This window comes from Rhinopithecus bieti, unplaced genomic scaffold, assembly GCF_001698545.2.
Source record: "Rhinopithecus bieti isolate Rb0 unplaced genomic scaffold, ASM169854v2 scaffold_26131, whole genome shotgun sequence".
NCBI lineage: Eukaryota > Metazoa > Chordata > Mammalia > Primates > Cercopithecidae > Rhinopithecus > Rhinopithecus bieti.
This window is the reverse complement of record NW_016812390.1, coordinates 2480795-2507568: the sequence shown is the minus strand read 5'-3', so window position 1 is coordinate 2507568 and position 26774 is coordinate 2480795. Positions and strand designations below refer to the sequence as shown.

At 55.0% G+C, this 26774-nt stretch overlaps 1 protein-coding gene across 2 annotated transcripts in view; it reads left to right on the top strand.

Moving 5' to 3' along the window:
* Positions 1-26774, top strand: part of FBLN2 (fibulin 2) — a 97669-nt gene that overhangs the window by 9646 nt on the left and 61249 nt on the right. For both annotated transcript variants that reach the window (XM_017896272.1, XM_017896273.1), the window contains exon 2: positions 17974-19302. In XM_017896272.1, the coding sequence (XP_017751761.1) occupies positions 18015-19302 (1288 nt within the window). In that variant the 5' untranslated portion in view covers positions 17974-18014. The remainder of the gene's footprint in view (positions 1-17973; positions 19303-26774) is intronic.

Here is a 26774-nt window from a genome sequence, read left to right as displayed (position 1 = left end):
CACCCCACAGTGCTGGCAGTAGCCTCTGGTGTGGGCCAATGCTGTGCCGGGGGCTGGTGCACAGAGGAGCGGAACACAGGGCCCCTTCTAAGGTCATCCCCAGGGGCACCTACATGGGTTGTTCTGAAATGCTTTGTCGGGACCATCCCGACAAAGGAGGAGAACGCTGAAGCCATGGGAGCTGGGGAGGCATCTAGCTGAGCCTGGGTGGTCAGGGAGGGCTTCCTGGAGAAGGTGGTGTAGACACTATGATATGAAGGTAGAAGGGTGAGGGGCACCTGGGGACAGGATAAAGCCTGGCTTCTTTCAGAATGGGGGCTTGGAGGAAGAGTGGAAAGTAAGGCTGGCGAGGCAGACTAGACCCTGAAAACAGAGGCCCTCCAGTCCTGGTCTGCAACAGGTAGCCTCAGGGCGTTGCGAGCAGAGGAGGTGCGGCCAGACCGTGAGGTTGAAGGGTCCCTCTGCAGCCCAGGTGTAGGGGTGGGTCTGGAGAGGGCAAGGCGGCAGGTGGGAGGCCTGTGAGAGTGACAGGGCCGGGAAACTGAGGCTCAGAGGGGAGCGTGCTTGCCTACAGTCGCATAGCGACTGAGGAGGAAGAGCTGGGACGGGAGCCAGCTCCGTCCACCTCCAGGTCCTGCCTGGTGAGCTGCCCTCACATACGGGGCACCACTGCACGCCCACACCACACAGTCGCCTCCTCCGGGCACGTCCTTTCCCAGAGCCCCTCGTGGGTCAGCCGTGCGTCATTTTGTGCCATTGTCTTCAGTTATTGGAATTTGGAAACGTTGCAGAAATGCCTGTCTCTCTCCTCATATATGGAGATTGTTGCAAAGCAAGTGCTGGTTTGGGGAAAGGTTATTTCCTTCCTCCAGGGCGGGGAGCCCGGCTTTCCTGAGAGGGGCTGTATTGTAGGCGGCCAGTGCGTCCCGCCCAGGTCTGTGTGCTGGTAAGGAAGTGGTGCCACCCACCTGTGCCAGGCCAGGGATGTGGGGGGCAGCACCCACGTGCTCAGACAGACCCTGCTGGTCCCAGGCCTCACATCTTGTCGGGTCTCTGGTTGTTCTTCTGTGAATCGGGGGCACCCCCCGGGCTCTGCTGACACTGTTGCCCAGGAAGAGCCTGAAACGGGAGGAGGTCTCTGAAGTGTGATGAGGCCCAGCTGGGTGCATGGGGAGCTCTGTGGGCTTTGAGCGCTGCCTGGGCCTGAGCCCCTGGAGCCTGCATCATGAGGAGTTTGTCTCCCAGCCTCAGCTTCTCCATCCGGAAAATGGGCCTGGTGGTAGGGGCCCCTAGTAGGGTTGGTGTGAAGGCTGAAGGATGAATGGAGAGCCCCAGGCCTACTTTGGGGAGGCAGACAGCGCTGCTGGCCGTAGCTGGTTCTTGAGTGTGGCTGAGTGCAGCCACCCATGTCTCCTGTGGCTTCTGTCTTCTGGCCACGGAGACACCATCATCTGTGTTGGGGCCAGCCCTTGGGCTTGTGATCGGGGTACCCCAGTGCTTGATAAGCCTCCCAAAGTTCTTCCCTCCTTAGCCTGGGTCCCCCATCCTGGCCTTGAATCCCCAGCCCCGACCTTGGTCCTGAGTTGAGCTTTTAGATGATCCAGAAAGTTCTGTTCTTAGAGTCTCCTCAAAATGAAAACACATCGTCAAAAAACATTGATGAGCACACATGTGCGTGCCCGCACACACACGTTCTGTCTTTCTCTCTGTCTCTTGTCTGTCTCTGAAGATCCCACTCGTCACTGTGGTTTCTTAGATAACTTCCCTAGTCCTTGGAGCGGAGAGACTCACTGTCCTTGTGGTGGCTGGTGTTGGCTAAGCGTCTCAGTGTCCTCCCTCATCTCTGTTCCCCTGCATGGCTGTGGAAAGAAATTTCACTGCTTTGGCCCATGGGCGTCCCAGGGGCCCTGACGGCTGTTGTCTGATAATGGGGCTGGTAGAGGCAGAGGGCTTATATGGGGACCTGTGCACTTTCTTGGGGAATAAGCCAGAGGGTGTCAGCTTCCTTTCTGACAGAGTGAGGATGAGCTTCACGACCGTATTTTCGGCTGCATCCTCCCACCTCCTCTCATTGACATCATACTTAATAACTTAATGTAATTTAAAAAAAATCACTTCTCCATTTTGCTTGTACTTACCTTTTTTTTTTTTTTTTTTTTTTTGAGACGGAGTCTCGCTCTGGTCGCCAGGCTGGAGTTGCATGTGTCCGGATCTCAGCTCACTGAAGCTCCGCCTCCCGGGTTTACGCCATTCTCCTGCCTCAGCCTCCTCGATACTGGGGACTACAGGCGCCCGCCACTTCGCCCGGTAGGTTTTTGTATTTTTAGTAGAGACGGGGTTTTCACCCGTGTTAGCCAGAGATGGTCTCGATCTCCTGACCTCGTGATCCGCCCGTCCGGCCTCCCAAGTGCTCGGGATTACAGGCTTGAGCCACCGCGCCCGGCTACCTTGCCTACCTTTTTTTTTTTTAAGACTGAATCTCACTCTGTCACCCAGGCTGGAGTGCAGTGGTGCGATTCCGGCTCACTGCAACCTCTGCCTCCCAGGTTCCAGTGATTTTCCTGCCTCAGCCTCCCGAGTAGCTGGGACTACAGGTGCACGCCACCACACCGGGTTAATTTTGTATTTTTGGTAGAGACGGGGTTTCACCATGTTGGCCAGGCTGGTCTCAAACTCCTGACCTCAGGTGATCCACCCGTCTTGCCCTCCCAAAGTGCTGGGATTACAGGCGTGAGCCACCGCGCCTGGCTGCTTATACTTTTAAAGGAAACCGTTGATCACAACTGTAGATAGAAATCAGGATCACTTGCCCTAAACCAACAATACCCATAAAAATAAATGTAGCACTAAAAATACGGTGCTTAACATCCTAGCCACCTTGTATTCCCTGCCACAGCCTTGAGCCCGAGTGAGTGTTGCCTGGTTTTATTTATTTATTTTATTTTATTTAATTAATTTATTTTTTTGAGATGGAGTCTCGCTCTGTCTCCCGGACTAGAGTGCAGTGGCACAATCTCGGTTCACTGCAAGCTCCGCCTCCTGGGTTCATGCCATTCTCCTGCCTCAGCCTCCCGAGTGGCTGGGACTACAGGCGCCCACCACCTCGCCCGGCTAATTTTTTGTATTTTTAGTAGAGACTGTGTTAGCCAGGATGGTCTCGATCTCTTGGCCTCATGATCTGCCCACCTCGGCCTCCCTCAGTGCTGGGATTACAGGCGTGAGCCCCTGTGCCCAGCGCCCTGGTTGTTAAAAAGAACGGTTGGCAAGCGTCTGAGAGGTGTGGGAGGCACACCCATTCTGCCCAGAGACGGTCCCTGATAGTGGGATTGCTTCAGAGGGAGTTGGGGGGACATTTCCTCACCACAGGACCACCGAGCTTTGGTGCTTGTCCCTGAAATCAGCTGTGCCTGCACAGTCATCTCTAGCCCTACTGGGAAAGGCCCCTGTGGCTGGGCATGGCATACCTCACATCTCCTGGGGCTGCCTTGGTGGGTTTCGTGCTGGGCTGGGGTCAATGGAGGAGGCCCCAGGCCTCTAGCAGGAATGTCTTCTCTGAGACCAAGTCTCTGGCTCTCAGGGAGTGGCCATGTCCTCTGTGTCCCCAGCTCCGTGCCCTAAGACTGTCCTAGTGGGTTCCGGCTGCTGTAGCAAATGTCATAGATGAGTTGAGGAGGGGATTGAAGATGGACATTTATTTCTCAGTTGTGGAGGCCGGAAGTCTAAGCCCTAGATTTCATTCCTGGTGAGAATTTTCTTCCCGGTGTGCACATGGCTGCCTTCTTGCTGTGTCCTCATGTGGTGGGGGGCGGGGAGTGGGGAGTAGTGGAGGGAAAGAGAGAGAGAAGGGAAGAGAGGGAGGGAGGGCGAGTGAGCCCTGGTCTTTCTTCCTGTAAGGACACTAATCCACACATGGGGGCTCCACCCATGTGATCTCATCTAAATCTCCTAATGGGGGGCCCCACCTCCTGATACCATCCCACTGGGGTCAGGGCTTTCACATAGGAATGTGGGGAGGACACAGATGTTCAGCCTGTAACAAACTGGTTTAATGAACTGCTGAGGATGGAAACGCTGTAATACCAGCTGCTGGTCCCTGAATGGTCACCCTGTGACCCCAAGGCAGGGTGTGGTGGGGAAGCCGTGGCTTCCTGTGCATGGGATGGGAGGAGTGACCCCTCCTTGGCCCCAGATGTTGGAGTTCCCAGGGGCTGGTTGGGCATCAGCACATGACACGGTAGCCCACCTGTGACCTGATCTTGGTCCCCCACAGTGACTTCAGAAGTTGGCCTGCCCATTGCTGGAAGCAGGGACCCCTTTGCACAGGCTTCTCTGTGTCTGAGGCTACTCAAGAGATATAGGGGCCCCACTCCATCCTCATGGAAGGACTAGTGATCTGTCAGCCCTGGGTCAAGCTGCAGCCACCAGGACTCCCTCACGCCCCATCTTTCTTTTGTCTCTGCCTTTCTGTGTGAGCCTGCCTGATTCTCTCGAAATGATGCCCACCACATGGCAGGAAATGTGTGCCCACCTTCAGAACTTGCTGTTTCTTCCCCTGCAGGTGGTCTGTGTTTTCTTTTATTTCCACTTCAAGAGCTCAGGGAGGGGCTGGTCGCGGTGGCTCAAGCCTGTAATCCCAGCACTTTGGGAGGCTGAGACGGGTGGATCACGAGGTCAGGAGATCGAGACCATCCTGGCTAACACAGCGAAACCCCATCTCTACTAAAAAACACAAAAAAACTAGCCGGGCGAGGTGGTGGGCGCCTGTAGTCCCAGCTACTCGGGAGGCTGAGGCAGGAGAATGGCGCAAACCCGGGAGGCGGAGCTTGCGGTGAGCTGAGATCCGGCCACTGCGACCAGCCCAGCCTGGGAAGAACGTCTGCCCTGGGCCAGTCAGCTGTGGCTGGGGAGGGTCAGGGGGTCATGCGTTGATGTGGCCCCAGGGGCATGTCTGGAGCCGTTCCCTGAGCCTGGGGACTGAGCGAGGCAGCCTGCTGCCCTAGGAGGGCTCTAGTCTACTACAGATATACAGTTTCATAACACCAGCAACATAGACATTTTGGGGTTAAGTCAGCCATGAATACAAGAAGGTGTTTCTTCTTTCTTTGTTGTCACAAATGTCAGGATAATTTTGGTTACAGGTGATAGAAAGTACAATTTCAGCAAAAATGTCACGGAACTAAAAAAGTACGGGATGTAGCTTCAGGCATGGCTATATCCAGGGCCTCTGCAGACGCCATCAGGACCGGGTCTCCGTCTCTTGCTCTGCTGTTCTCTGTGTTCCATACTCCCAGGCAGGCTGTGCCATGTGGTGGTTAGGTGCCCCAGCAGCTCCAGGCTCAAAAGCTCTGGAGCAAGGCAGCCCCCTCCCAGGAGCATCAGCGTGGGCCATGTGACTGGGTTGTGTGACTGTTCCGACCTGTCACCGTGGATGGGGCAGGGACACCTCTCATTGGCCATCCAGCAGTCCACCTAGCCTGAAGTGTGAGAGGGGGTTCCCCAGAGGAAAAAGAGAGGCTGATGTGATTAGACCCATTGTGCAGATGAAAGCATTGCTGCTCAGAGGGTCACGTGCTCCAAGGTGCCCAACAACCTAGTGGCAGGGCTGGGTTCAAATTTGAGCTCTAATCTCTGGGAATCCAGAGCTTGGTCGTGCTGGCTGTCTCTCTTGGCTTTGGCAGCAGGGGCTGACTGCCTTGGAGGCCTCCAAGGCTCTTGAGCCTGACAGTTATACCACAGACTGGGCCAGACACCGCTGTTGGTTACACACCGGCCGCCTCACTGGCAGCCCTGAGAAATTCCTAAATTTCAGGGCCGTGCAAATAAATTGGGCACAGCAAAGGCCTGAGGGAGTCACAGAGGAGACTGGGCTGCCTGCTCCCCTGGCTGCTGCCTCCTTCCAGATGCTGTGGTGACCGAGGGAGCCTGGGTCTGCCGTAGGCCGGCCCCGCCTGCCTGTCTGCATAGGCTGTCTGTCTCTGGCTGTCTGCTTGACTTTCGGTCTGTGCTTCTCTCCATCTCTCTGTCTTGCTCTCTTTCTGTCTCCCTGGTGGATCTCTTTCCTTGTCTCTGTCAGTCTCTGTGTCTCTTTCTGCCTGTCTCTTGCTGGCCCCACTCCCCCTACCTGGCCACCCAAGTCTAGGATCTCAGCCCTTTGTGAGACTAAAAGGCAGACGCAGGAGTGAAAGTGCTTGTGTATGGAAGCACCTTGGTTGTTTACGTCACTTAGCCAGTGACTAGCCAGGTGACTTCAGGGAAGCCTTTTCTGTTTCTGAAGCCCTTCTGGGATAAATGTTTGTGATACTCACATTCATCACTCATGTCATCCTCTGTGCCAGCCCTGTGCTAGGGCCATACGGATTAATTAATCTACCCCTCTCTACTTACCCACCCATCCATATACCTACACACCCATCCACCCACCCACTTTTTTAGCCATCCATCCATCCACCCACCCGTCCATCTACCTACATACCCCACCCTTGGGGCTTGGCCTTAAAGCATGGGGTGGGATTTGGGTGTTCAGGGTTCTAGGAGAGTTTCAGGAGAGAGGGCATCGCAGGTTGAGCTAATGATAAGAGAAAAATGGGGGGTTGGGAACCAGAGAGCGTTTTCCAGTTTAGCAGGGGTTGGGTGTGTGGAAGACAACAGAGGGGAATGGGTTAGGAAAGCTAGGTGGGGTTAGATGGTGAAGGGCTTTGAATGTCTCCGTTAGGAGCTTTTTCTTTATCTTTGGGCCACAGATCTTCAGCCAGGGGTCTGTGAGTGGACTCCAGGGAGTCTATGAAACTCCCTCACACAGCAGTTTTAGGTATGTGCCCATGTGTCTGTTAAGGCTTTTGGTTGCAAGGGACAGAAAACCTGGTCCAAGTTAGCTTAATCAAAAGGAGTTCATGTCATTGTGAAGTTCAGCTTTTCAGTTAGCTTCAGGCACAGCTGGATCCAGGTGCCGGGCAGCGATCACTATGACCTGTTTCTTTTTGTTGGATTTCTTGGCTTTTATGTGTTTTATGAGCAGGTGCCAGCCTCTAACAGTCTCCACCTGATGACAAGATGGCTTCAGGTATCCTTGATATTAAATCATCTTTAGTCTAATACAGTAGGAAAGAGAGAAGCCATTTGCCCAGTGTTTCACCTGAGGTGGGTCTTATAGGCTCTAATTGTGCTGGTGTCCATCTCTGAGTCAGGCACTGTTGCGAGGGGGAATGGAAAGTGCTGATTGGAGCTCCAGCAGGGTGATGGGGGCACAGAATGAAATCTAGGGGCTGTTCTTGGAAAGAGGCTGAATATGTGCCAGGTGGTCAGAAACCACCTGGCATCGCTGCAGAGCTTGGTTCATTATGGGCCTTTTTTTGGTGGAGCTGGGTGTGTGTTATCCATAGCTTTTTTCACATTCTTCAGGGGGCCAGAGCTGATAGAGAACCATTCAGGGTTTGGAGCAGGGATGAGAGGTGATGAGCAGTCCCTGGAGGCAGGATCTCGGTCCAGGGGCAGACCATGTGGAGGATGCCTGGGTATCTTAGGACTCCCCCCACCCCAGGGGGGGCAAGGGTGTGCCTCCTTTTAGGGTCGGGTGGAGGGTGTGTGGAGCGCCAGGTGGGGAGGGCGGTGAGCTCAGCCTTGGCCGTGGGCAGCCTCATTTCTCATCGCTCCCACCCTGGGAGTGTTTCCTCTTTGCAGAGGAGTAACTTGTGGGGAAGGAAAATACCAGCTCTCTTCAGTGCCAAAAGCAACATTTTCTTTTCTCAAAGGTTGATTAAAAGTCACGGACATTAATCTTTGTAATTTTTCACCTGCTTATGTTGGTAATGAGATTAGTGATTGTGTATGTAAGGTCACCTCTTACCTAAAACTGAAGGAGCTTTTTATTCATTTCTTGTTTTTTCTTGTTTTAGGGAGGAGAGGGAAGGGAGGGGAGAAAACCCTGGCTGTTCCACTTGAAGGATTATTTTTCCCAGGGTTCTCATGAGCTCACCCTGTTGAAGGAAGGACCCAGTGACCAGTGAGCGTGTGAGGAGCACGAGACACCTGGCACCCTAAACCCCACCTGCGGCCCACGGCTTGGTCTGTACTTCACATGCAGGGCTTGCCCTGGACCTGCCGTCTCCCTCCTCCTCCTTGGGGGTCTCACACGACCCATCCAGCCTCACCTGCTCAACAGAAAGGACCACAGACCTCTCCTCATCCTCCTGGCCCGGTAGCCCTTTCCTCGCAGCCAAGCTTCTGGTCTTTTTGCACATCATGCTATTATTAAGACATTTGCCCATGAGGAAATGAAGGCAACTGTAGTTTTCAAGATTGAAGCCAACATGATTACTTTGCTTTGATAATTTGTGAATTTCAAATCACTCCCCTTCTTTCCGTTTCTCCTGCCAATACCTTCTCTGGCTTTTGTTTCCTTTTTCTGGATTACTGCAATGGTACTTTTTAATTTTTTTAAAAAAGTCTCTCTCTCTGTCTTTTAGTTATGGGGTTTTGCTCTGTCACCCAGACTGGAGTGCAGTGGTGTGATTATAGCTCAATGCAGCCTCCAACTCCTGGGCTCAAGTAATCCTCCCACCTCAGCCTCCCAGCTAGCTAGATACAAAGTTTCTTTGAAGGGGAAGAAAACACACACACACAAAAGAGTAGCTAAAAGTCAGTGTAGGGTGGTAGAGGAAATTCTTGGATAACTACCGCCTAGGCAAAGCAAGAGGACACTGCCTGCCCCCATAGGTCCTCCGATTTCCCTTACTGGCTGCTAGACTTTGAGGGTGACAACTCCTGCTTCACTTTCTGGTTCTGGTTCCTACGTTTGCAGTCCCTGAATGATATAGCTAAGATTTTACCAGGTTTTATACTTTATATGACTGGAATCTGTCTCAGATTTCTCAAAAGGGGTGTCTACAGTTTGTTCTTGAATTCCCAGTGTGCTGTGACCTAGTGGTGGCCCTGCCACCCTGTTGGGACAACATCCACTAAATGTACCAGATGCTTTGCCGAGGTCCCTGGGCCCTGGATGCAGTGACTGACTGAATGCCCCCTCCTTGGCATCTCTTCTTCCTTGATGTGCATGTCCCCCTCCCCAACCTCTATCATTTTTCTTTGTGCTGCTCACTTCCCAGCGACTACTCTCTTCCTTGTTTGCTGCATGCCAGCTGCAGTGTGTCAGGCTGGTTCCTGCCTCAGGGCATTTGCACATACTGTTAGTGCTGCTTGGGATACCATTCCCCAGATCTTTGCATGGCCACCACATTTTTGCATGATACCACCAAGTAGGTGTTGGCTGAAATGTTGCCTCCGAGGCCTCCTCGTTTGACCATTATTGCCAAAGGAGCATGCAGTCTGTCTCTGTCGCAACGCCCTTCTTTCTTCCCCCCGTCAGAATGTTGGCTGCATGCGGGTAGGACTTTCTCTCGTCTTGTTCACTGCCACATCCCAGCATCTGCAGTGGGCTGGCGGGTAGCAACTGTTTGATGAATAGCTGCAAACTAAAGGACTCTAGCTCTACTTTCTCGGCCAGACAGACCTGTTCAAATCCCCACAGCTTTTACGATTTATGTGGCCTTGGACAGATCATTTACTCTGTCTGGGCCTCAGTTTCCTCGTTTGTAGGTGTTAAATGGTTAAGGAAAATAAATATCCCTGGAAACTCGCAGTCCGGTGATTGGCATTGTGTTGGCACTGAGGAAGTGATAGTTAGACACGAACTTGATTAACTGCTAAAATTCCTACTTAATGCTTTGTGCCAAGAACAAGTTTATTTTTCCCCAGTGAACTAGATGACTTCCTCTTATCAGAGAAGGAGCACCGGGTCACCCTCTAATTTCCCTTTTGGCCTTGGCTGCCAGGAAGCATACTGCGAAGGGGAGATCTCAGGAGCAGCCCTTATTTCCTATCCATTTTCAGTGCAGTTCTTCTTCCTTTTCTTCTCCCTGTTCTTTCTGTATTTACGTTTGGCTCTACAGTGCATGTGTGTGATTATTGTCTTTTATTTTGGTAAAATATATGTAACATGAAGTTTACTCTTTTTTTTTTTGTGATGGAATCTTGCTCTGTCGCCCAGGCTGGAGTGCAGTGGAGCGATCTCGGCTCACTGCAACCTCCACCTCCTGGGTTCAAGCAATTCTCATGCCTCAGCCTCCCGAGTAGCTGGAATTATAGGTACATGCCACCACACCTGGCTAATTTTTGTATTTTTAGTAGAGACAGGGTTTCACCATGTTGGCCAGGATGGCCTTGATCTCCTGACCTCGTGATCTGCCCGCCTCGGCCTCCCATAGTGCTGGGATTGCAGGCCACGCCTGGCTGAAATATACCATTTTAACCTTTTTAAGTGCACAGTTCAGTGGCATTATGGAAATTCACATTGTTGTGCAACCATTATCACTATCTATTTGCAGAACTTTTTCATTATCCTGAACAGAAACTCTGTCCCCATTAAGCAGGAACTCCTCCTGCTTCCCACCTCTAGTCCCTGGACCCACCATTCTACTTTCTGTCTCTGAATTTGATGACTCTAGATATCTCATAGAAATGGAATCACACAGGATTTGTCCTTTGGTATCTGGCTTATTCACCTAGCACGGTGTCCTCAGAGTTCGTCTGTGTTGCAGCGTGGGTCAGAATGCCCCTCCTGTCAAGGCTGATAGTGTTCCATTGTATGGAATATTTTGTTCATCCGTCCATCCATTGATGGTCACTTGGGTTGATCTGTGTCACTCGAGTATATCATGAATAACAGTGTAGTGAACTTGGATGTGCCAACATTATTTTTAAAAAATTACTTTCTGGGCCTCGGGTGGTCTCAGGCCCACTTATAAATTAAGGGTAGATTTTTGGACAGTTTCTAGGACCAGGCTGTCTTGCCTGCCTCTGCCTGGTGTGTGTCTGTGTGTCTGTGCTCAGTAAACTCCATGGCCACGGTGGGTGCCCACCCAGGTCTCTCACCTGGAGGTGCACGTGTCTCCCAGCGGCCACAGGTGCTGGCTGCTGATGGCTCACACCTGTGCCTTCTCCAGTCACCTGCCCTTTGCTGGCAGGTGTCACTTCCCCATGAGGTGCCTGGAAGGTCACTCTCCATGGTCTTTGGCCAGTGACTGACATTCCTCTGAATGGGATGAGACTGGGGCGCCCCCCACACTGCATGGCTTCTTGTGGGTCTCTGGACTCCAGCTGAGATGCAGCCTTGCCCAGCTCCCCCTGGCTCTGCCTGCTTTCCTTTGCCCTTCTCCTGAGAGCTCTCCCCCGACAGACCATGCCCTCAAGCGTCCCTGCCTCGAACTCTGCTTCTGCGGAGCCCAGTCTAAGACAGTGTGCAGCTCACATATCCCTCTGAGCACTGTGGGTCTTGCATTACTATGGGTGTTGGGTTGGACTCTGATGCAGCTGACATACTGAGACTGACTACACCATGTGGCTAGGGGTGGTCTCCTTGGAAGAGGGCAAGAACTCCCAGCATCTACCACATATAGAAGAGGAAGGTCCTAACCCAGGAAACCAAGCTATTCTGGAGGCGACCCTGGGGCTGGGTGGTTGGAGGGGCAGGAGCTCCCGCCTCATCCAGGCCTCTCTCCTCCTGGTGTGGTCAAGAGATGCTCCAGCCTTGGAGTGTTCAGGCTGGTAGAGATGACCCAGGGAGCCCAATGATGCCAATGGGAAGGGAGTGTGGATCTCGATTAGTCCAGGGAAGCCCTGTTGCTGGGCCCTACAGCTTCATTGTCAGATGTCCTGACATTAGTTATCATCTTAAATTAATTATCAGTGAATAATATTGGCAACTAATTTAAAAAGCACCATGTGGGCCCCACAAACACATCTGTGTGTGGACAGGCTTGGGGTCTGGTTTGTGCCTGCTCTCTGCTTGGACTTGGGCCCGGGGGTAGCCGTGTGGGCGGAGCCAGCGGGCCAGGTGGTACTGATTCCGGGTTTCTTTGTCACTGTCTTGTCTGTGAGTGTCTTGTGTGTTTATTTCCCTGCTGTCATCCTCAGCTGTTTGCAAGTCCCAGTGTTTTGATATAGCTGCTTATTAGTTTTTAAAAGAGATCCCCTGCAAATATTTAAAAAATTTTAAAGCCATACCGGCACCAACCTGAGACTTCGTTCTTATCTATAGTTGCCTGATCAAATGGAGGTTGCCCAGTTAAGTGGAATTTCAGATAAGTGACGGATGTATCCCAAATACTGTACAGGACATCTTTAAATGCTAGACAGTTCTCCATCATTTCTCTGAGATGTCTATGCACATCCCAGATCTGTATTTGCTGGATCTCATCAGAGCCAGAAGGGTCAGAGCTGGAGGCGGGAAGACCTTTCCTTCCTGATCCAGTGTCATATCCTGTGGCCTGTGTACCCACTAAGGTGGGACCCCACTTTCCACAGTGGCGGCACTGGAGATGTCCCCCCCAGTTGGCCTTGACCTTCCATTGTCCTTGCCAGCCCAGAGAGGTTTCATCTGGGGCCTGCTGTGGATGAATGTGGAGGTTAATTTATCTAAGGAAGCAGTGTCGCTTTACTATAGGATGTGTGTTTGTTTTTGTGGTAGGTTGGGGCCCTTCCCTGGATAGCAGAGTGAAGAGCTTGTGGCCAGGTGAGAGAGGCAGCTGGGGCCTGAGCCACATCCGGAGGCACTTCTGCCTCTGATGTGCCAGAGCCCTCCCTCCCCATTCTGACTGCACCAGGTGCCTTGTGGGGACTGGGCAGGTCTCCAGGGGGCTCACACTGTGTGCTGAGTCACCTGTCCCTGCTGGACACTCCGTGGGGAAGACCCTGGCTGAATGTCTCCCCGCTCCCACACTGCCCTGTGCACGTTCAAGTGATGGCCCTGAGTACGTAACCCCAGGTGTGAACCCTGCTGCCACTTTAGAATACCCTGGTCCCCCAACCCACAGCAGGGATTTGATCAACAAAGACCAAAGCTGTGGTAGCCCCACCCACCGCTGGTCCTGTCTGGAGCCTGCTCTTGTGTCTCCACTCCAGCGGCAAAGCCTTGCTCACAGTGCTGGATGCACTCCCAGATGCTAAGTGCTGAGTGCCACTTCATAGTAGCTTGATGTCCTCATTGTCACCTAAATGCCCATTGTCGTTTCGGCTCTTCCTGTGAAGAATGGGCCGCCAAATACAGAGGAATGGCTAGGCGCAGAGGCACACGCTTGTGATCCCAGCACTCTGGGAGACGAGACAGGGCGATTGCTTGAGCCTAGGAGTTTGAGACCAGTCTGGGCAGCAGAGCAAGATCCTGTTTCCTGCCTATTTTTTAATGCCATGATTTATATTACACACATGATGATATGTAAAGCATGCATCTTTTAAAAATGCCAACAGTTGCCAACCCTCACCCCTCCTAGGGGTACAGCCTGAGGCCAGCCTGGACAGTGACTGGCCTGGTGTCCTCCACCTGCCAACCTTTCCCATCCCCAGATGGCAGCCCGGTGACCACCAGGGCCATGTGGACCTGGTACAGACTTCTCTGAGTCGCATACTGGGCGTCAGAAGCACAGGGTCGTGGAGTGCATGTGCTGAATTCTCACATGGGTACTACCTTGCAGAGAGGTTGCTCCAGGTGACACTTCGGCCAGTGGAATAAGAATGATAATAATACCACTATGCTAGTGTGTGCCTTCCTGATGGAAGCAAGGGAGAGACTGCAGTGGTTTTACTTTGCATCTTGCTGGTTTTTACGTCCCCACCCGGGAGGGCTGGCTTGCTGCAGTGTGACTGCCTGGCAGGCCACCACATTCTGTCCCAGGGGCTTTGTTTGCTGGCCGGGCTCTGACTGCTGGGACTGCCCCCACAGGGAGGTCAGGCCTCCTTCCCCACCCCATCTCCAGGGGTTTCTCTTTTCAGGTTGGTGAGGGGTGGGGGCTGTCTGCAGAGGCTGGGGATGTGAGTAAACTCAGTTGGAGCTCCCAGAAGGGGCATGTTTGATTCTGTGACCCTGCAGTGTAGAGACTGTGCCCTCCTACTTCTCTCTTGTACGAGTGTCCCCAGCCCTGCTTATTTCCGGTGATAGGGAGCTCACTCCTGCCCAGCAGCCTGGTCTGTCCCTGCCCTGGAGGGAGCGTTCTCCACTTGGAGCTGACATCTACCATCTCTTCCACGCCCCCACCTCCCGCGCCACACATACACGCTGCATTGGGAACAACTGTGGAGATGTGAGGACAGGGGGGTCTGCTTTTCTCCCAGGTGAGCCACCCCAAGGGGCCTGGGCCCCCTCCCCCACGTGGGCCACTCCCTCTCGACACATCCCAGATAGTCCTTTCACCTCCTGAGTGGACAACCTTCGGCAGCACCAGGGTACTCTGAGCTGCATGCATTTGGGGGTGCCCAGACGACATGGGGAACCTGGGAGCTCACACCCCATGTGATATCTCAGGGTGGCCAGAGCTCTGTGGCTTGAAACAGGAGTGGAGTTGGAAACCTGAATTTTTATGTGAACGTTTTCAATTTATGCATGCTGGTAACCAATTTAAAATGAGAAACCCACTGTGTGGGCCAAACAAAATGCACTTGTGGGCCAGAGAATGCTGGTGGGCCCCCGACCATGACCTGAGGTGTGGTGGAACATGTTCACTGTGTAGATGCAGAACCAGGGCTCAGAGAGGGCAAGGGCCGTGCCTAGGGTTGCACAGTAGATGTGGAGAATGTAGAGTCAGGCTTGGGCCTGATGTTCTTTATGATTGCCCTGGGCCTGGAGTGGGGAGATGGGCAAGCCTGAGGTTTGGGATTGCTTCAGCATGGACAGAATGTGATGCCGGGCACTCAGGAGGCCGAGGGGCCGGACCACCCTGGGGGCTGTGCCAGTGAGCAGAGCAAGGGGACAGACTTGGTGGACCAGGTGGTGGGGCAGGGTGGGCTGGGCAGGAAGTTCTTCTGGAAGAAGTTCTAGGACAGCCCTGTGTCCTGTGGCCAGGGTACTGTCCTCTCAGGATGCAATGTTCATGCCTAGGTGTGTGATGCACTGGAAGGCAGGAGGGCAGGGAGCTTGGGTCTCAGTTCACCAAAGATTTCCTTTTGTTTTGAGATGGAGTCTCACTCTGTTGTCCAGGATGGAGTGCAGTGGTACGATCTCGACTCACTGCAAGCTCCACCTCCGGGATTCAACCAGTTCTCCTGTCTCAGCCTCCCAAGTTGCTGGGATTACAGGTGCATGCCATCATGCCTAGCTAATTTTTATATTTCTGGTAGAGATGGGGTTTCACTATGTTGACCAGGTCTTGAACTCCTGACCTCAAGTGGTCCACCTGTCTTGTCCTCCCAAGTGCTGGGATTACAGGCATGAGTCACCTCGCCTGGCCAAAGATTTCCTTTCCTAAAAGGCACTGTCAGCTGGCATGGTGCCTCATGCCTGTAATCCCAGCACTGTAGGAAGCTGAGGTGGGAGGATCACTTGAGGTCAAGAGTTCAAGACCAACCTGGGCAACACAGTGAGACCCCTGTTAAAAAAATTAGCTGGGTGTAGTGGTGTGTACCTGTAGTTCCACCTACTCGGAAGGCTGAGGTGGGAAGATGGCTTGAGCTCGGGAGGTTGAGGCTGCAGTGAGCTATGATCACACAACAGTGCTCTAGCCTGGACAACAGAGTGAGACCCTGCCTCTAAAAACAAGCACAGAAAGGAACTGTTGAGAGTGGACCTGAGGACCTCTCCCTTGCAGTCTGGAGGGCCCTTGCGTTTGCTGACTGGGGTTAAAGGCCCTGATTCTCCCAGGCATGAGGATTGGTGAAAAGGTGGCATTTGAGTGGCTCGTGCAAGATGAGAGAAGAGATCCCTGCGGCCCACTCCTAATGTCAGTGGCTTTACGGAGTCCTCCAGTCTCCTGAGGTGGCATTTCAGTGTGAGGGCAGGGGCGTCAGCCCTCGAGGCCACAAAGGCTCCCTGGTACTCCCCCGGCCCTGAGCCTGGTCTGGGCATGGGCTTCCATCTCCCCGCCTGTCCATGGACCTCCGCTGCAGCCTTTCCTGCCTCGGTCACACAGCTCCCCCTTTCAGGCGGTCCTGGACTTCTCTCTTCTGTCCACTGCATCCTATCCATCAGCAAATCCTGTGAGTCCTACCTTCAGAATAGATCCCCTGACTCCTGCCTCTCTTCACTCACTGCCCTGGGCTCTCTCACCTGCTCCCTGCTGGCTCCCCTGCTGTAGGCAGCTGGGTGGGTCCCTTGCACTGGAGAATCCCAGGCTCTAGCACTTGCAGGCACACCCAGAGGCCCTCACAGCAGGCCGTAAGCCCATTGCTCCGCAGTTACCACCCTTGTGCTGGCGTGGCTCAGCTCTAGCGGCCCTCTCTGTCCCTCACCTGCCTGCTGCTGGTCTGGCCTCAGCCCCTTGGCCCTGCCATTCCCTGCCCGATGCCCTCCTCAGAGAAGCCCTCCTCTTCCACCAGGCTGACGCAGGCTCCCCCAACACTGCCACGGACACTGCCACGTCTCCTTGATTCCCTTCGTTTATTTCATCATGGGGCTCATGCCTGCCTGGCGTTCAGTTCTCTACAGATTTGCTCTTGGGTTTATTATCTGCCCCTCCACCTCTGAGGGTGTCAGTGCTGGGAACCTGTCTTGCTGGCTGATAAACCCCCAGTTCCTAGAGGGGCTAGGCACAGAGGAGGCGTTCCTTCAGAGATGGGGCCAGCCTGGGGTCTACTGCTGTGACGATGAGCCCCGTTGTCCCTCTGTCACTGCCCTGTGGGGCTGTGCTGTAGGCTGGGAGTCGGAGAAGGAGCTCTTGCCTGTGACTTTGGGGAGCACGCTGTCTAGAAGAGGCAGGCATGGCCACTGGGTCAAAAGTGGGGCTACAGGCACCGGGGACTTGGGCCAGGGTGGAGGAGGGAGGAGGCATGAGGATTGGTGAAAAGGTGGCATTTGAGTGGCTTGGGCAAGATGAGAGAAGAGATCCCTTGGGGAAGTTCAGGCCTAAGGGCCCGTGGGAGGGTCAGATTGGGATGGCTCCTGTAGGGCCTTGAGTGCCAGGTTCAGCTGGGAATCCAGACCTTTCCTTGCTGGCCATGGGAAACTGGGACAGGCTGTGGGGCCGTGGCACGTCGGGGCCAGCTGCCGTCAGACCAGACTGGGTTCCCTGGGAAAGGGGATGAGTGGAGTCAGGGTGGGCAGGGAGGTGGCGGGGCTGTTCCAGTGCAGACCGGAGGTGAGGCTGGAGAGCGGGGACAGGGCCTAGAGACGGAAGGAAGGGTAGAGACCGTGGGGAGGGAGTGGAGATGGATTGCGGGGAGAATGGACATGACTGGGGGAGTTGGTGGGGTGTTAGGGACAGCAAGGCATCAGGATGCATTTGCCAGTGCTAGTGGGGAGGGGGACAGGAGCATCCCCTGGGGCTAAGCCTGCAGTCCCGGGGGTCTCACAGGGGTGTTCCTGAGTCCTAGGGTCTGCGGGCTGGGGCTATAGTGGGGGTCTTATTCTTGCCCAGCATTTCCCCACTGACCGTATTTTCTGGTCAGCAGCTGTGGTGCGTGGCTGGGGACTGAGTCAGGGATCTGGGCAGGGATTGGTCGGGTGTGTGCATGGGACGGTGCGTGTGAGACTGCCCAGGGTGTGTACTGGCACATGGGCATGCTGCAGGTGAGACAGTGTGTGTGACTGCATGGAGGATTGTGGGGCATGTTGCCTGATGTGCCCTGGTGAGTGCGACCGAGTGGGTGTGGGGCTGTGCATGCGTGTGTGTGGGCAAGAGGGCTCACTCAGAGGGTCTGCCTCAGAATGCAGGTGAGGGTGGAGGGTTGAGTGGCCCAGTAAACACACGTGGGGCTGTAAGCAACTCCAGCTCAACACCTGTGGCACCCAGTGACTGCACACTCATCTGTCTGTGATCTGCCCCACGTGTGGCAGAGCCCGTGTGTGGGGGGGAGGCAGTCCTTAGTGTGCTCCTGGGGATGAGGCATGCATGTGAGGTGGCTGAGGCTGGGCCCCCTGCCCATGTGTGTGCCGGTGTGCACTCTGTCTGTGTGCGCACACCCAGTACTGACAGGCTTCCTTTCCGATTCCCCCAGGGTCTTGCAGGAGAGGGGACCGTCCTGGGCTGGCCTGGACCATGGTGCTGCTCTGGGAGCCTGCAGGAGCCTGGCTTGCACTAGGCCTGGCCCTGGCCCTGGGCCCCAGCGTGGCCGCAGCTGCGCCTCGGCAGGACTGCACGGGCGTGGAGTGCCCGCCGCTGGAGAACTGCATTGAGGAGGCGCTGGAGCCGGGTGCCTGCTGCGCCACGTGTGTGCAGCAGGGCTGTGCCTGCGAGGGCTACCAGTACTACGACTGCCTGCAGGGTGGCTTCGTGCGCGGTCGCGTGCCTGCCGGTCAGTCCTATTTTGTGGACTTTGGCAGCACTGAATGCTCCTGCCCACCAGGCGGCGGCAAGATCAGCTGCCAGTTCATGCTGTGCCCGGAGCTGCCGCCCAACTGCATCGAGGCTGTAGTGGTGGCTGACAGCTGCCCACAGTGCGGCCAGGTGGGCTGTGTCCACGCGGGCCGCAAGTATGCAGCTGGCCACACTGTTCACCTGCCGCCCTGCCGGGCCTGCCACTGCCCTGATGCCGGCGGAGAGCTCATCTGCTACCAGCTCCCTGGTTGCCACGGGAACTTCTCAGATGGCGAGGAGGGTGACCCTGAGCGACACTATGAAGACCCCTACAGCTATGACCAGGAAGTGGCCGAGGTGGAAGCAGCAGCAGCCCTGGGGGGTGAGGTCCAGGCGGGTGCAGTCCAGGCAGGTGCAGGGGGCCCCCCAGCTGCTCTGGGAGGTGGGAGTCAGCCACTGTCCACCATCCAGGCACCCCCCTGGCCAGCTGCCCTCCCCAGGCCCACAGCAGCCGCTGCCCTGGGTCCTCCAGCCCCAGTGCAGGCCAAAGCTAGGAGAGTGACTGAGGACAGTGAGGAAGAAGAAGAGGAGGAGGAGGAGAGAGAGGAAATGGCTGTCACCGAGCAGCTGGCAGCAGGTGGCCACAGGGGGCTGGATGGGCTGCCCACTACAGCCCCAGCTGGACCCAGTCTTCCCATCCAGGAGGAGAGGGCAGAAGCCGGGGCAAGGCCCGAAGAGAACCTCATCCCGGATGCCCAAGCCACGTCCCGCAGCAGTGGGCTGGAGGGTATGACGCCTGCACCGGGCCCGGGCAAGGCCGCTCTCATCCCGACTCAGGCCATGCCTGGCTCTCCCAGGGACCCAGTCAAGCCCAGCCCCCACACCATCCTGTCCACACCACTGCCTGATGCAGTCTGGATCCCACCCACCCGGGAAGTACCCAGGAAACCGCAGGTTCTGCCCCATTCCCACGTGGAGGAAGACATAGACCCCAATTCTGTCCATTCTGTCCCCAGAAGCAGCCCTGAAGGTAAGAGCCTGTCCTTGTTCCTTCAGGGCACTTTGTGTGGGAAGGGCAGCCTCGGGCTCTGGCCACTGCCCCAGGTCTCTGCCTGGGGCTGGGCATGCTGGATCTGTGGGGCCAGGCCTAGGGCGGCCAGCCTAGGCCCTTGATGTGGGCAGGAGGCTGTGAGAGTGCACCTTCTCCCAGGCCCAGCTCTTGGGATGGGGTGGGTGGGTGGGTGGGAGTGGGGTTCCTGTTGTGGGAGGTGCTGGGCCCTCCGGTAGGGCTGTGGTTGTGGTCAAGGGTCCAGAAGGTACACATCTTCAGAGCTGGGGGCCCTGAGAAGGGTTCCTGCCTCAGCCCGGTAGGCCCCTGCATGCTCTGGCAGGAAATGTGAAGGGCAGTCTCTTCTCAGCTGCCCCGGTGGCTGGCCTGTAACCTAGGAGCCTAGCATGGCCACCTCTGCCAAGTTTTCAACAAATGTCAGCCAGAAAGCTGGATTTTATGTGACGTCTTCCCGTTTCTAAGTGTCTGCAGCAAATTCTAACCTCGTAAGCATGTGTTGTAGAAGGAAGTGAACTCGTGGACAGAGGCAAGGTGGGTGGGCCATTTGAGCAGGGCCGCTGGCCATGCTGGGCCAGTGGAGTTGGTGGGGCCACACCAGTTGTACTGTCACTCCATGGAGGCCCCTCTCCAAGCTGGGCAGGCAGCTTCCCGTCAGTCCTTCCAGCAGCACCGAGTGCTTACAACCATGTACGCTGTTTCACCAGTGAGGCAACTGGGGTTTGCGGTGGTGCTGGAGGCTCAGGTCACACAACCAGTGAGTAGTGGACCTGGAAGGCCCTGGAGCCTGACTGTATATCCTATATCCTCCAAGCCACCTGACACAGAGTTCAACACACTCCATTGGGCACATCAGAGCAGGCAGCCAGGACCAGGGTACCCAGGCTTCAGATGGGGACTGGCCTGAGGCTGTGCAGAGGCAGGTAGGCAGCCCAGGCCTCTTCCTGCCTGTCCATGCCTGCTCCCAGCAGGTCCTCCATAGCCCAGCACAGTCAGACACCCCATTAGAAGACCCCATGGGCTGTGGTGAGGAGGGGAAGGGTCCGCTGAGCCTACCTAAGAGCCATCCTCAAAGGGCTCTGCTGCTAAACAGGGGCCACAGCCCCCACGTGCTCACTTGACCCCACGTGCTCACGTGACCCCTTCGTGCTCACTTTAGCAGCCTTGAACTTCTGTAGGGTATGATTCTGTCACATCAGCTGGGGGCTTGCAGATCCAGAAACCTGGTCTAGCTTCCATGGGACCCTGGGGTGATGCTCCTAAGACCCCACCCATGTTTGAAACCCCTGTGGGCCAACACTGGAGAGGAGAGGCTTCAGGAGTCCTCTAGCAAACAGGTTAATCTGGGCAGATAACCCTGTGCTGCCACAGCCTGGGCAATCTGGGGGCTTCACAGACCCGTGGACATTGGAAAGGCCCAGTGCTCCCTCAGTGTGAGACGGGACAGCCCCACACCTGGAGGGAGCGCCTCAAACACAAATCAGATCATGCCATCCTCTGCCCTATATGGCTCCCTCCTACCCCTCCCCAGCTTCTTCTCACAACAGTCAGAGCTTCTTTTCAATCAAGTTCAATTCCCTCTGGCTACAGAGCCTTTACACGTGCTGTTTCCCCTACCTGGAGCACCCCCTTCTCACCACTGCCCACTTACGACCTCATCCTCCACATTGCAGCTCAAGTGGAAGCTCAAGGCTCCCTCCGGGGAGCCTTCCCTGACCCCCAGGAGGAGTCAGATCTCCTAAGTGAGGCTCACCACTTCACTCCTCAGCTCATATCACTGCTCAGAACATCACACCTCTGTGACTGCTGGGGTCTTTATCTCCCCGTCAAAGACCCAAGCTCCCCAAGGGCAGGGTCTCTGCTGGGTTTTGCCCAACCTGTACATTCAGCATCTGTCTGGCTCCTGTGCACATGCTGGGCACTCAAAAACCACTGTCAGAGGGTGGGCTGGGTGTGGTGGCTCACGCCTGTAATCCTAGCACTTTGAGAGGCCGAGGTGGGTAGATCACCTGAGGTCAGGAGTTCGAGACCAGCCTAGGCAACTTGGTGAAACCCCATCTCTACTAAAAATACAAAATTAGTCTGGCGTGGTGGTGGGTTTCTGCCATCCCAGCTACTTGGGAGGCTGAAGCAGGAGAATCACCACCTGGAAGGCAGAGGTTGCATGAACCAAGATCGTGGCATTGCACTCCAGCCTGGGTGACAAGAGTGAAACTCAAAACAAAACAAAACAAAACAAAAAAAGAAATGACTGTCAGAGGGTGAAGAGCTGAAGAAGGCAGAAGAGAAGCCTGCTTCCACCACTTTCTGCCCTTGTGTCCACAGGCGGTGGCCTGAGCTCCCTGTAGCCCACTCTCCGCTCCTGTAAACTAAGAGGACTGTTGTGAGGAGTACGGGGCTCAGCAATCACAGAGTGCTGAGCATGGTGCCTAACAGAGTCACAGTGTTGAGGGATGTCTGCAGTCGACAGCAGCAGTCATTTGAGTTTTAGCGTTTCCCTGTTAGCCAGAGCACCACGGCATTCAGATACTCCTGCCCTGCAGAACCTCCTTGTGTAAGGCCCTGAGGAAGGGGCCCCTTTCCTGCCATGCATTCCTGGGGCCACAGGCTGTGCTGAGGACTTCTGCAGGTCAGGGGCTTTCCCCAGTTGCCCTGGGAACCTCCAACCTCCTGAGGGCTACCCTGCCCCAGGGTTCCTCCATGTGGTCCTCCACTGTGCCAGCCCTGCAGGAAAAGCCGCCCTCACAAAGCCCCTTGAGTGACAACAGACGTCAGACCCCTTCTCCCCAGCCCAGGGAGCTGGGCATGTGGCTTCCATTAGGCCACATCTGGACATGCTCAGAGGCAGGGACGTCCTGGCCGAGGCAGTCTGGATCCCTGGCAGGGCTCCAGCTCGAAGACAGGGCCCCCAGCCCAGCCAGGCCTGGGGCACTGGCTGGAAACCCCTTCTCTAGGCCCCAGGGCTGCCATGGCAACGTGGCTGGAGGGGTCACTTCCGGCCCCATTACCTCTTTCTGCAGGGCCCAGGGCTGAGCAGGGCAAAGCCACCTCCCCAGCTTCTCCTCACCAAGGGCTCCTCCATCATTCAGATCCCTCCTCCATCATTCAGATCCCTCAAGGCCTCCCCCAACAACAGCAGCCAGGGGCTCTAAGGCCCAAACCCCACTTAGTCCAGGAGGCTCAGCTGGGCAGCCCGATCCCCCACCTGCTGGGCTTCCATCTCCCACCCCTCCCATGCTGCATACACATGTCTGTGACCAGGGATAAACCTGCCTGTGTACATCTCTGTAACGCCCTCCTCCCCCCTTAGACCCTAAACGAAGGCAAGGTTGCGCCTGCCTTGCTCACTGTCGCACGCAGCCTTGGCTCAGTGAGTGTGCTCTGTGAATATCTGTTGAAGATATCAGCGGGTGGGCTGAGGACAGATGGTGACTAATCATCGTCACATTTCTAATTACTCAGCAAGTCCTCAGCCGAGCGTTGAACACGAATTAGCTCATTTAATCCTCAAAGCAGCTGCATGACGCAGGGACTTCCCTGCTGCTTACAGATGGAAAAACTGAGGCACAAAACCATAAGCCACATACTCAAATTCTGTGGGTTGTAGAGCCAGAGCCCATGAATTGGTGATGACGAGTGGGCCACGGGTGGGCAGGAGGGTGAGAGATGGGGTGCGGGTGTGGATGTTTATCTGGCCAGACCTGAGCTTCTGGGTCCGCTTTGAAATCATCCTCTGCCACTGGGTCCTTAAACCTTCCATTCCCTGCGCACCAAAAGCTGCAGCTGCCTGTCCCTGCCCTAATTCTGGTCTCTGGGCCTTTGCATGTGCTGGGTCCCCTGCCAGATCAGCGGTCAGACAAGATAAGGGAGACTTAGTTGGGGGCCTGTCAGCCAGCAGGCCTCATCAAAGCCCACACCCAAAAATCCATTTGAGAAAGCTTAGGGCAGAGGGGAAAACTGGGGCTCCTGAGAACAAAGCTGCTCTCCAGGATCCCACAGCCCAGACCAGAGAGGCCTTGAGCATTAAGAGGCAGGGTTGGGGGCCAGGGGTGGGGCTGCTTCTATTTCAGAAACCCTGGAAGCTACACTGCATGCACCATGCTCCTGAGCCTGGCTGCATGTCCTCCCTGGCACACGTGCACTTCATTACATACCCCACCCACAACATGCATGCTCCCCACCTCTCCCATCCCAGCCCGCCACCTCCCGCCTGTGACTTGGTGCTGCTAGCCACACCTCTTGGACTGTGCTCCACTGAGAATAGGGAGTGGAGCCTACCTCCCCAGCTTATTGGGAGGATCAAATCACAGAAACAGGAGCCGGGCACCCAGGAGGTGCTTGGCGAGGGCGAGTTCTGTGCCCTGCCCACCGTAAGCAGGTTGGAAGCAGAGTTGGCAGGGGTGGCAGCCGGTGGGCCTGGAGGAGCCCACAGAGACCCCAGTTTCACCCTCATTGCATGTGAATGGACTTTGCACATGATCCATGCCCAGCAAGTGCTGTGGGAGGCCTTGAGAGATGGGAAAATGGGATCCAAGCTGGTTAAGAGCCTTGCCCAAGGCCACAGGTATGGGCAGCAGAATGAGTGGATGGGAACACTGCTGACACTCCAGAGCCCCTCATGCCCCCTCCTTCAGGAAGCCTTCCCAGATATCCCACAGGCATGTCTTCCTCACAGCCCCCAGCCTGTGAACCAAGTCCATATTTGTTCATCTCTGCCTCCCCAGGGATGCCAGGACATGCTCACAGTTGACACCTAATGAAGGTTGTAGAGGAAATGATATGGGATTGAACAAGACACAGGCATCCAGCTGTGGAGACAGATCTCTAGAAACCTCAGAAGGGAGACAGGGAGAAAGTAGAGCTGGAGCTGGGGGAGGGGCTGAGCAAAGGCACAAAGATCCAGGAAGGCTTCCCAGAGGAGGTGCTGTCTGAGCTGGCCAGGAACAGGTGTAAGCAAATGCTTGGAACAGAGGGGAGATGGTTCGGGATGCTCAGAGGATGTCAGTAGAACTAGGGTGAGGAGGAATTACTGAGAGAAAGGGTGGTCAGGGGGATCCCCCCGGTTTACTGATTTATCCACCCAATATTTGTAGAACTCCAGCTGTGTGCAGAGCCTGCTAGAGGCCCTTGGGCTCTGCAGAGAATATGACAGGTATGGTCCCCACCCTCACCTCACAGTGCTGACATTCTGTTGGGGAAGAAAACAGTAAACAAGTCCATGGGAGTTACCTGCTGTAATGTCAGGTATTGCCAAGAGAAAGCAGAGTGAGGCCACGTGTGGTGGCTCACACCTGTAATCCCAGCACTTTGGCAGGCCAAGGTGGGTGGATGGATCACCTGAGGTCAGGAGTTCAAGACCAGCCTGGCCAACATGGTGAAACCACTGTCTCTACTAAAAATACAAAAATTAGCCAGGCGTGGTAGGCACCTGCAATCCCAGCTACTCAGGAGGCTGAGGCAGGAGAATCGCTTGAACCCAGGAGGCAGAGGTTGCAGTGAGCCAAGATTACGCCACCATGCTCCAACCTGGGCAACAGAGCGAGACTCTGTCTCAGAAAAAAAAAAAAAAGAAAATAAAAAAAATTAAAGCGCAGTGAGAGGAAGGGTGGGTGGACACGGGAGTCCTCCCTGGGGCGGTGACCTGAGCGGAGAGCTGAAAGGAGGGGAGGAGCGAGCCACTTGGACACCTGGCAGAGGGAGCAGCAAGTGCAAAGGCCCCAGGGCAGGAAGGTGCCCGGACAGGAGGTCAGTGGAGCCGAGATAAGTGGGGGAGAGGAAGGGAGATAGGGGATCTGGGAGGTCACTGGGGCAGGCTATCCAGGGCCTGTGGCCACCATGAGGACTTTGGCTTCTACTCTGAGTGAGGTGAGAGCTACAGCAGGGTGTTGAGCAGAGAGGAGTGACACTGGCCAGCTTATGTGTTAACAGGATCCCTGGCTAGGAGGAGTGGCAGAGTTGGTACAGGGCCCTCACAAGGAGCTCCCAAAAGGGAACACATCCTCTCTTGTCAACACAGAGACCCAGAGCACAGCTGTGCCTAGAGGCTCTGTCGGAGAGGATGGGAGCAGGTGGCTGCCCTGGGTCCACAGAGCTCCGAGGCTGGACAGGCGCCCTGCGTTTGCTGCGGGCCCCTCCAGGCCAGCTCCCCAGGTCTCGTTGCCACCAGCCCTGGCTGGTGGCTGGGTTCAGGCCCTCTGCTCAGGGGCATCTGTCAGAAGCAGCAAGTTTCACCCTGTGACAACCTGGAGATACTCCACATGGACGTCCCATTTCATGGAAGAGAAACTCTCATCTTGGGGCTGTGGCGGGGGGCCCCAGTCTCCCAGTGGAGGAGGAGGGCTTGTGGTTCCCATGGGGGACCTAGAGGTACAAGTGGGTCTGGGTGGCTGGTAGCTGGGTGCTCCCTGTGTTTGCCTGCCTGGGCAAAATGCGTGCATTTCACAGCTGGACCTAACCCATCTTGAGGGTCTGGGGCCAAGGCTAGGCCTGTGGTGGGTTTCTTTATTTTAATTTTTGAAACTAACTCTGTGGGTTTATGCAAATAAAACCACTTTATTGAGATATTATTTGCATGCCATAAAGTCCCTCTTTGAGGGAGCAGAATCTAGTGGGTTTTAGTAGGTTCGGAGTTGTGCAGACATCCCCAGAATCAAATCTCAGAGCATTGTCATCACTCCAGAAAGACACCCACATCCTGTAGCAGTCACTTTCCATTCCCTCCTTCTCCCAGTCGCTGGCAGCCAGGAATTTCCCTTCTGAGTCTATGGATTTGCATATTCTGGATACCCCTGGACTCTCTGGGAATCATGCACTATGTGGTTTCTTGTGTGTGACTCTTTCATTCAGCACAATGTTTTCAGGGTCCATTCATGTGGTAGTATGTGTCATTAATTCCTTTTCATGGTTGAATAATGTTGTATGAATATACCACATTTCAAAAATCTATTCATCTGTTGATGGACATTGTTCTTCCAACTTTTTGGTATCATGAGTAATGTAGCTATTCATATTCATGTGTAAGTTTTTATATGGACACATGTTTTCATTCATCTTGGGAACATATCTAGGAGTGGCATTGGTGGGCCACATGGTAACTCTGTGTTTAACCCTTAGAAGAACTACCAGACTGAGGCCGGGTGCGGTGGCTCACGCCTGTAATCCCAGCACTTTGGGAGGCCGAGGCAGGCAGATCGCTTGAGGTCGGGAGTTCAAGACCAGCCTGACCAACCAGGAGAAACCCCGTCTCTACTAAAAATAAAAAATTAGCCGAGCGTGGTGGCACGTGTCTGTAATCCCAGCTACTTGGGAGGCTGAGGCAGGAGACTAGCTTGAACCTAGGAGGCGGAGGTTGCGGTGAGCCACAATTGCGCTGTTGCACTCCAGCCTGGGCAATGAGAGCAAAACTCTGTCTCAAAAAAAAAAAAAAAAAAAAAAAA